General features: G+C 43.4%; 1 protein-coding gene across 10 annotated transcripts in view; it reads left to right on the forward strand.

Annotated features, from left to right (window-relative positions):
* The window catches only part of CIT (citron rho-interacting serine/threonine kinase), a 73889-nt gene extending 65589 nt beyond the window's left edge, over positions 1-8300 (forward strand). For 6 of the 10 annotated variants that reach the window (XM_075769799.1, XM_075769805.1, XM_075769806.1 and 3 more), the window contains 7 exons: positions 2274-2382; positions 2508-2636; positions 3636-3716; positions 4362-4440; positions 4541-4723; positions 5514-5847; positions 6337-8300. In XM_075769799.1, coding sequence (XP_075625914.1) covers positions 2274-2382; positions 2508-2636; positions 3636-3716; positions 4362-4440; positions 4541-4723; positions 5514-5847; positions 6337-6360 — 939 coding nt within the window. In that variant the 3' untranslated portion in view covers positions 6361-8300. The remainder of the gene's footprint in view (positions 1-2273; positions 2383-2507; positions 2637-3635; positions 3717-4361; positions 4441-4540; positions 4724-5513; positions 5848-6336) is intronic. The other 4 variants (XM_075769803.1, XM_075769807.1, XM_075769804.1 and 1 more) reach the window with 1 other exon arrangement.
* Positions 8301-9078: the final 778 nt, after the last annotated feature.

Here is a 9078-nt window from a genome sequence, read left to right on the forward strand (position 1 = left end):
AGGCTTTGCTTTGGAGCAAACGCCTTAAACGTTTTCGCATGCATAACAACATTTGTTTGCCAGCTAAAATGACAACAAATTGCACCATGCTCTGACTAAAGTTTGGAGTAGGCAGCAATTTCCTTTAATAAGAGCTGGCATATTTGGAGAGATACAGAACAGATACAGATTTTTTTTAAAATTTTTTTTAAAATTTTATTTTTGAGATACTGGACTCATACCCTCACTTATTTACCCAAAGAAGGCTTTCTTTTTAATTACCCAGCAGTGTTCCCTCACCTCTGTCGTCTTTGGAGAAATCCATAACAAAAGACTTCTCTCTTCTTTGCAATTAAGGAAGCAATGGGTATCTGAATTTGTTCACTGTACCAGTGAAAATCACAGGGTCTTTGGTATTACTCCATCACAGGATAGGCAGCTGTTTCCTGTACTTACCCTGATATAGGTGTACTTTCTCTTGGCCAGCAAACAAGGCACTAAGATGTGGATCTCACATGGGTGTGACACACCTCTGTAGGTAATCCTGTCTGCCTGCAGTGCTGGCACTGTACGGTACCGGTACGCGCGTTGCTTCTTTCTGCCGTGCATGGGTATGAAAAGCAGAACTCCGGCAGTTCTTCTTCAGCCAGCCAATACAGGCAGATCATATTCCAAGCATCTAACCCACTATTCCTTTTGAAGACAACTCCAATGAATTGTCATGAATAAATTTTATATGCTCATACACATCCAGAAAAAACCCATAATATTAGGGATTTCTCCTCAGAACAGAGAGTTGAAACACTGCCTGCCTTAAAATGGACTGGTACCCAGAAACTGATGTCCTTTCCAATTCACAAGTTAAGGGACGTTCAGGTCAAACTACATATCCCCGCCAGCTTCTGCAGGTTATTTTGAAGGCACTGGTTCAATTTACAGCGTGACTGAGGCTTTTATCCCCACTGAGTGCCACACTTGTGCTGCTGTAAGGAAGCAGAGTTGGCACAGTAATTCAGATGCTGGCCTCCTTGAAAGTAAAGACGTGTTTGATGGAGAAGATCTTGGCACAATGTGGATGCCAGGAAACCTGTAACATCTACAATTGTAGCTGATACCAATTCTCGCTTACCAATGGAGCAGCAGCAGACAGGAAACACAAAGATGTACAGTCACCATCCTCTGCTCGTGCTGCCATTCACCCCCACGGTGCCAAGTGCCTTGACAAGGGCTTACATGCAACACACGCAAAGGCATGTTTCAGAAGGCAGGTTTCCTTACCTTCACTAATCCAGACAGCTGAATTCAGATCCTAACAAGATGGCAGCAAGCCCAGAATATGCTTTTCTGTTCTGCCAACTAAATTTCCAGATAAACTAGGAATTATGTAAGGAATCTCATCTTCAGAGGATCTGGGGATCTCCATGTTGTGTCAGGCTACTCTGCAGAGCTGTCCTAGTTGTTCAATCACAATGCAAATCTTGGTGGACAATGTATCTGTGTTACGTTGTACAAAGAAGGAAGATGATTGTGTATGTTTTGTCTTCCTGTTGCTTAAGGAGCCATCAAGCTAATTTTGTAAGTGTTAACAGCAGCGATGCTTTAGTGAGCTGATTCTCTCCATTGGGAGAATCACAGTGATGGATGGACATGCCTACTGACAAGAGTTTTGCTCCATGTGTTATAAGGAGTTTGGGACTTGACTGGGGTCAATCCTGCTGCAGTTGTCTTAGGATCTTCTGTCTGCCTTTGAGGCAACTGGCCTGATTGCTGGTGACTTCCAGGCTAGGAACTGTGATTGTTCTAGCACAGCTACTCTGGAGCTGGGGCAGTTTTGACTGATAAGACTTCCTAGTGACAAGTCTGTCATTCAACCTGGTCATCAGTCCTGGTCTGATGTCATCTCCAGAGACTGTTCGAATGACTGTTCGGAGCACTCAGCGTGGCTGTGACTTACTGTAAGTAGGGAGCCACTCCCTGCTGCTCCAGGAAACTGAGCTACAAAGCAGGAGAAGATCTTCCAGAATAGTGTATTCTTCCCAAAGGAAGAGGTTCTTATTAAGGTTAGCACCTGGAGTTGAGTTGATATGCAAGTCTCACTTACTTCCAACACAACAAAGCTTTTTCTTCTAGCAAGAGTACGTTTCCATATGCTTTTGAGAGGCTTTAGTGGCTTTGAGGTTGCTGTCTCTCCCTTTTATAAAGATAAATGTGGCAATACATAATCTTCCAGAATAAGTAAAATCTGTAAGCTGTTACAGGGAACTCATACCAGTCCATACTTTCCTCTTTTCCAGGAGATCGAAACCTCTGAGCCTTGCAGCTGCATCCATTTGACCACTTACAGCATCATCATTGGAACCAACAAGTTCTATGAAATTGAGATGAAGCAGTATACACTGGAGGGTAGGAGGCATTTCCTGAGGAATGTACCAACTGGCTCCACAGATTCTTTTGGTGGGGCTTTTCTAAAGCAGCTTAGGAAAAAAAGCTGGTGCTGGTCAAGCTGGTTTTCTCCATTCTCTTTGCAGAATTTCTGGATAAAAACGACCACACTTTGGCCTCAGCTGTGTTTGCTGCTTCCACCAACAGTTTTCCAGTCAGTATCATCCAAGTGAACCCAACGGGGCAGAGGGAGGAGTATCTGCTGTGTTTCCATGGTAAGTGTTGTGTGGCTGTGCGGTTGTTGCACTGCACCTGCTCTCTGGTGTGTGACCTGCCAGAAGGTACCCAAGTACTGTTGTAATGGAACATTGAACAGACTTGACTTTCTAGTACCTGGTAACAAATGTTTGTTGGAGACTGAATCTAAAAGCCCTGGAAGAGTTGTGGCTGGTAGTTTAAACGATCAGATGCACAGGGCAGCAGCACTAAAAATAGCGCTTGCTGAGGGCCTTTTGGTCAGTTCACTTCTGGCTTAAAAATTCTCCGTGCCTGTGGATCGGTTGCCACGCGTGGGTTTCTGTGCCTAAAAGGAAGGGATTGGAGTCAATGTTAAGTGCAAACAGGTGCTTGATTGTCCTGATACTGTTCAGGGGTTTTCAAACGTTGGCATTCTTGTCTGGCTTCCATACAGACAGATGAGCCTTTTTAATCTTCTTGTGATGAAATGAAAGAGGATGTTATTTTTTTCATATAGCTACTTTCGTTGGCCCTCTAGGATAGAGGTTGCCTAGAGAGGTTGTAGATGTCCCCTCCCTGGCAGTGATCACGGCCAGGCTGGATGGGGCTTTGGGCAACCTGGGCTAGTGGAGGGTGTCCCTGCCCATGGCAGGGGGGTTGGAACTAGATGGGCTTTAAGGTCCCTTCCAACCCAAACCATTCTGTGATTCTGATTGTGTAGTGTCATGGTAATGCACAGGAAGTCTTCAAAAGCCCACCAGCAGTAATTTGGAGTGAGTTACAGTAGGACGCTGTAGATTAAATAATAACCTTAATTGGTATAGAGAGAGTAGAACTGCAGTACTTTTTGGTACTGAAAGAAGTACTCCTACATCTAGCGAATTCAGTGCCAATTAGAGTGATTTATTGTGCTCTAGGATTTGCAAAATCATAAGCACCCTGTCCTGTTAAAAAACCCAGGGTTGGTTGCCTTTGGCCGGTCACGAAGAAATGAATAAAACTCAGGCACACGCTCATGACATGACTTTTCTTGGCAGAGTTTGGTGTCTTTGTGGATTCCTATGGAAGACGCAGTAGGACAGATGACCTGAAATGGAATCGCTTGCCCTTAGCTTTTGGTAGGTGTTGAGGGACATTCACTTGGATTATGGAAATTATTGAAAGTGGGAAGCATCCTTGTGGGACAGGTATTCTTCACTCAGTGCATCCGTTTCCTCTTCCCTCTCCCCATTCTCCCAGAAACTATGGAGATTTTTCCCATGATTCAAGATCATTATAAATCCAAATGGCAAGCCTTCTGAAGTATAAACACTTTGAGGAAAACTAAACCAAAGTTTTATTTCCTTAACATTCCTAGTCTGACAGTGACTGAACTGGTTAGTGGACCTTTTTAACGATGCTTGGACGTTTCTGAAATAGTCAAGAATATATAATGTCAATGCGATTCCCTCAGGCCTTTTGCGCTACCTAGCGGGATTTTGTTCACTTACTTAATAGTCTGAGTTTAATGCTTTTTTCATGATACTTTGGTTAGTAAAATTCTTGAGCTACAGATAGTTTCAAAGCAACAATTCTTTAACTTGAATCTCCCTATTTAGTAATAGCGTCTATGTCTTATTACAGAAAATATATTCCCTTATTTTCCCAAGGGGCTGTGAGGCTCTGTTCTGCTCACTGATGCTTTTAGAAGTTTTTAATAGAGAATTTTATTTTGTGTGGTTTTTTTTTTTTTTTTTCCTCCTCCCTCTGTGATGCTCCTTCAGCCTACCGGGAGCCCTATCTGTTTGTGACCCACTTCAATTCTCTTGAAGTGATCGAAATTCAGGCACGCGCGTCTCTAGGGTAAGTTGTTCTCTTTTAATGTGCTGCAAGAATATGTGTACATCCTCGGAAAAGATACAGTGTTGTCATTGTAAAGATTTCTTCCTGCAATTTTACCCAGAACTCCTGCACGAGCCCACTTGGAGATACCAAATCCACGGTATCTAGGGCCTGCAATTTCATCTGGAGCTATCTACTTGGCCTCCTCCTACCAAGACAAATTACGGGTGATTTGCTGTAAGGGCAATCTAGTGAAGGAGACCAACAACGAGCAGCACCACAGAGGATCATCTGCCACACGCAGGTATGATGAAGTCTGTTATGGTCCTTGTGCACCTCTTAAGCAAACTTTGGGCTTTTTCCCCCCAAACGTTGGCTGCCCTTGTTCCATTCTTAGAGATAGAGGCTGGTGTTAGCCAATTATTGTAGTGCTGGAATAGAACAAGGAGTAGAGTTGCTGATGTTTTAACATCCAGAAGGCAAAGAAACATTAACACTGTGGAAGTATGTGGATAATCTCCTCCACAAATGCTCCGTGATCCTCAGCTAGTTTACTTTTGTGTTGTGATACAGCTGTGACTTCAAAGCTTGGTGAGCTTAGATGCTATTGATATGACACTAAACATCATCTGACTGTAACAATCTGTAAAGCAAGAGCTCCATCTTCTTAAATAATGAGTGTGCCTTAGGGAGGCAGCACTGGGAAGGTGTGATACGATCCTGTTCTGCAGAACAGCGATACTTCAGACAGGTGAATGAATATCTGGGGCTGATAGCGCCACTGTGCACTGGAAACTGAGGCTGATAGTTCATTCTAACCTGGCATATATAAAATTTTAGTGTACTTTTATACAGAAAAGTATGCTGCTTAAGTAGTTTTGTGGCCTGAACAGAGATACGACTTACACTAGCAATTCATTAAGGCACTTTACTAGCATTGCTAGTGTAATGAATACTCAGCTATCACAATATCTTTGCACTGTTCATCTTGGCTCCAGGAGGTCTGATGCTTTTTCACCTAAACACTGCTGGGTGTTTGGGGACAGTTACATTTTTGCTAAAAGAAAATGTAACGTGAGGTTTTTGTCGCTCAGCTGTTCGCGTCCATTATTTTTGAATGACAGTAGCCCTAACAAGAGAGGTCCGCCCACATACAACGAGCACATAACCAAGCGGGTAGCATCAAGTCCAGGACCACCAGAAGGTCCAAGCCACCCTCGAGAACCAAGCACACCACACCGGTACCGCGAGGGAAGGACAGAGCTGCGGAGGGACAAGTCACCTGGGCGACCGCTGGAGCGGGAGAAATCTCCAGGCCGGCTTCTGAGCACCCGCAGAGAAAGGTCCCCTGGAAGACTGTTCGAAGAGAGCAGCCGAGGACGAATGCCTGTGAGTGGTGCCAGAACTCCTCTTGCTCAAGTCAATAAGGTAAGTCAGGAGACTGGACAACGGGTCTGTTCTCGGGAGAAAGCGTGGACTGCAGAAGGGTGATGGTACTGTAATGTACAAGGGCAAATCAAATCTCACCCCCACCTGAGTGTCTATGAAACCAGAGCAGAGAGTGGTGTAACTCACTGGCCCTGTGAACATCTTCCCTTGGGCTAGTTCTGTAACTGGAAAAGCAGCTTGACTCTCGAACAGGATGAAGTCTTCCAGATCTGAGAGCAAAGGTGCATTTACCAAAAGAAATCAAGTTATTGGGACTTGAAGGGGGACAATGTCTGGAGAAACAGACATTGTGTTCAGAGTGATGCTTGGTAGTCAGTGGTTTAAGAATTATGCCATCTAGAAGCAAGCGGGCGCAGAGCACCTGCTCAGCGGTAGCACAAGTAGTGAGGTGATGTACTGCTGCTGGCATCTGTGCAGATGTGAGAAAAATATGTGCAACTTGTAACTGTCATTTTATTTCCCTGCCAGGTCTGGGACCAGTCTTCAGTGTAAGTCTCAGCTAGACAAAGTTACTCATCTTGACCTGCAGGAAAAAAAAGGAAATATACTGAGTATATGCACTCCATATGTCTGCTGCCCAGTTACCAAAACAGCATTCCCGGGCCAAAGCTAGCTCCATATTGGGAGACATGACGCTTTTGAAGATCGTTGGCATCTCAGTTAATTTCTCTGCACTTTCCTGCACTCCTGTTTTTGCACTTTGTACTACTGTTAATCTTTCAAGCAGTTCATGAACTTTTTGTATTCACTTTAGTCCCTAGTAGTTCATCAAGGAAATTAAAAGGGACTAGAGTCCCACCCCAGGTCTTTAATGTGGTTAGCACCCCTTACCAGATAACTGATCCTAGTTCTGAGACATGCTGGGAATGCCCGATGGCCTGGAAACAGAAGGGCCAAGGTGAGTGAGTCTTTCAATAGAAGGTGTGATTGGATCTTCTCTACAGAACACAAGAAAAATTACTTCTGATTAGTCTGTTCACCTGCCACTTCTGAAAGTTATTTTGTTCTCACTAAAATTGCTCTAGAGCAGCTCTCATGGGGAGGGAAGAACCCTGCTTTAAACGCTCCCACGTGCCCGGCCCTGAGACAAAGTGCATTACCTATAAGCTACTGGGGTGTAAGACTTTATCCAGGTCTTCTGCATGACAGTTCACTGCATGCTGCTGCACCATCACTGGCTGCTCTCTCCTTTTAGGTTGCTTTGCTGAGTAGTGTATTGTACCTCACTTGTAAATTAACTGAAACCTTTAGATTACGCTGCAAAATAACCGTTAATTACTCTGGAAATTTGGCAACGAAGAGTTAACGAGCTTTAGTCTAGGACAAGAATTACAGTCACACTTGTGTTCTCCCCTCAGAAATGACACCTAGTCCTGACATTCTGAGGTTCCCCAGAGAGAAGAGCGGCCTAGGGCTGGCTCCCCCGTGACCTGTAACTTGTCGTGCAATAAGAACCAAATGTCACGGCACAAGAGGATACTCACAATGAACAGCTTTAGCGGTTACTGACCACATCTTCGCCTTTGCTTCTGCGTATCTAACCTCGAGCCATTTATTGCTTTCTATTCTCTTTTGCTGTGAACATGAAGCAGAGAGCAAATGATTTTCAAAGCAGGTTTCGACCAGTCGATCTGCAATAGCAACATTCTAAGTGAACAACCATGTTCTTTACAACTGGAAAGAGCAAAACTGCATCCAATCTTCCCTTGGCCACACTCTTAAACTTCTGCTAGTCCCTTGCAAGCCTGTGCTAACCTGTTCTAGAAACCCATAACAATTCAAATGCCTTGTCAGTGTCCTTCAGCGAGTTCCATGAATATTGTATTCCGTTCTCTTGTCTGTTGGGTTATTTTGGCTCAGATGATTTGGCAGGAAACTTGCTGAAAGTTTTTGTCTCCTGGTCTGAATATGTTGAAAGGTCACTGAGATCAGTCTTTAAATCTTTGCATCTCATGGAAGATCTTCAAGACCTCAGAAATGGGCTTGTTGAGTCCTGAAAGTGTATATCTTGTGTCTTGTTCGTGAAATGCTTCCTGCTATAGAAATAGCTCAAAGGACTGTACATATTTACAAGAAACTTTATATTCGTAACAAAAGGGAATTGAATTGGTTTCTACTTTTTTATTGTAAACTGTGCGTTTTTCAACACTAGCTTTTTGTTTTAATGGTGGTTGTGGACAGCCATCTTCAGACACTGGAGGGGCCTCAGCTTAGTCCTCCTTGCTCCCATGAAGAAATATTGTAACATTAAATTGCAATTGAAGCTTGTTAGCATAAATGAGGTTTTAGGTCTCTAAAAGTACAGGATTTTTCTTCATTACCTTTTTATTATTGACAAGGGAGGGAACCAGAGGGACAGTTCAACGCTCCACCTGGAAAGTATTGAACTTTGTTGTTGAACAATAACCAAATAAAACAAATAACTATCTTGACTGGCATGGTGAAATGAACGCTTCCTTCTATATAGAGTAACACTGAGCCATCCTACCATTGCACCCAGCGTTAGAAGCTGTGTAATCTATAGGTGTCAAAGCTTACCAAAGAGCTAACCTTGACAATATTTAGCATTTTAATAGTCATTATTCCCTGAACAAGTAGCATACGTGGCTTCACAAAAACAAAGCATGTTCATATGAACTAAAAACAGGTGCATTTGTCCAAATACTTTACTATAGCAGCAGTCAGCTGCATCCACCTACAGCTAAGTTCTGCCCTCACTTACCCAACTAGGGATAGGGGTAGAAGTAAGACACCTGTGAGTATCTGGGACAACATTCTCGCCCTGGTAAATGACCCACACTTCTTGAGCTGGAAAAAAACCATCTTAATTAACAACAGTGTGATCTAAGGACAGGTTTGGGATTTATCCCAGCAGTGTACTGGTAGCAAAGCAGACGGAGATAGCTACTCATCCCACCGCTGTAGTATGCTGGTGCTGTACGGCCTAATAGCTGAAACTTTAAAAAAAACCAAACAACATTCACAAATCAAATCAGATTGAGTACAACCTGCAGAGTTACTGTACATCTTAACTTACACCTGCTGGGAAAACTTGCTAGATCAGACTTAAATGTAAATACATCTATTTTTAACTGAACCAGTTTTTACAGGGTCTGAAGTATTCTTTCACAGGAAGAGGTTTTTAATATTCACACTGCTGCCTACAGTAACTTAATTTGTCCTCCTACTGTTCAGTGTTTTTGGGTTTGT

The sequence above is a fragment of the Balearica regulorum genome, chromosome 17, assembly GCF_011004875.1.
Source record: "Balearica regulorum gibbericeps isolate bBalReg1 chromosome 17, bBalReg1.pri, whole genome shotgun sequence".
In the NCBI taxonomy this organism is placed as follows: domain Eukaryota; kingdom Metazoa; phylum Chordata; class Aves; order Gruiformes; family Gruidae; genus Balearica; species Balearica regulorum.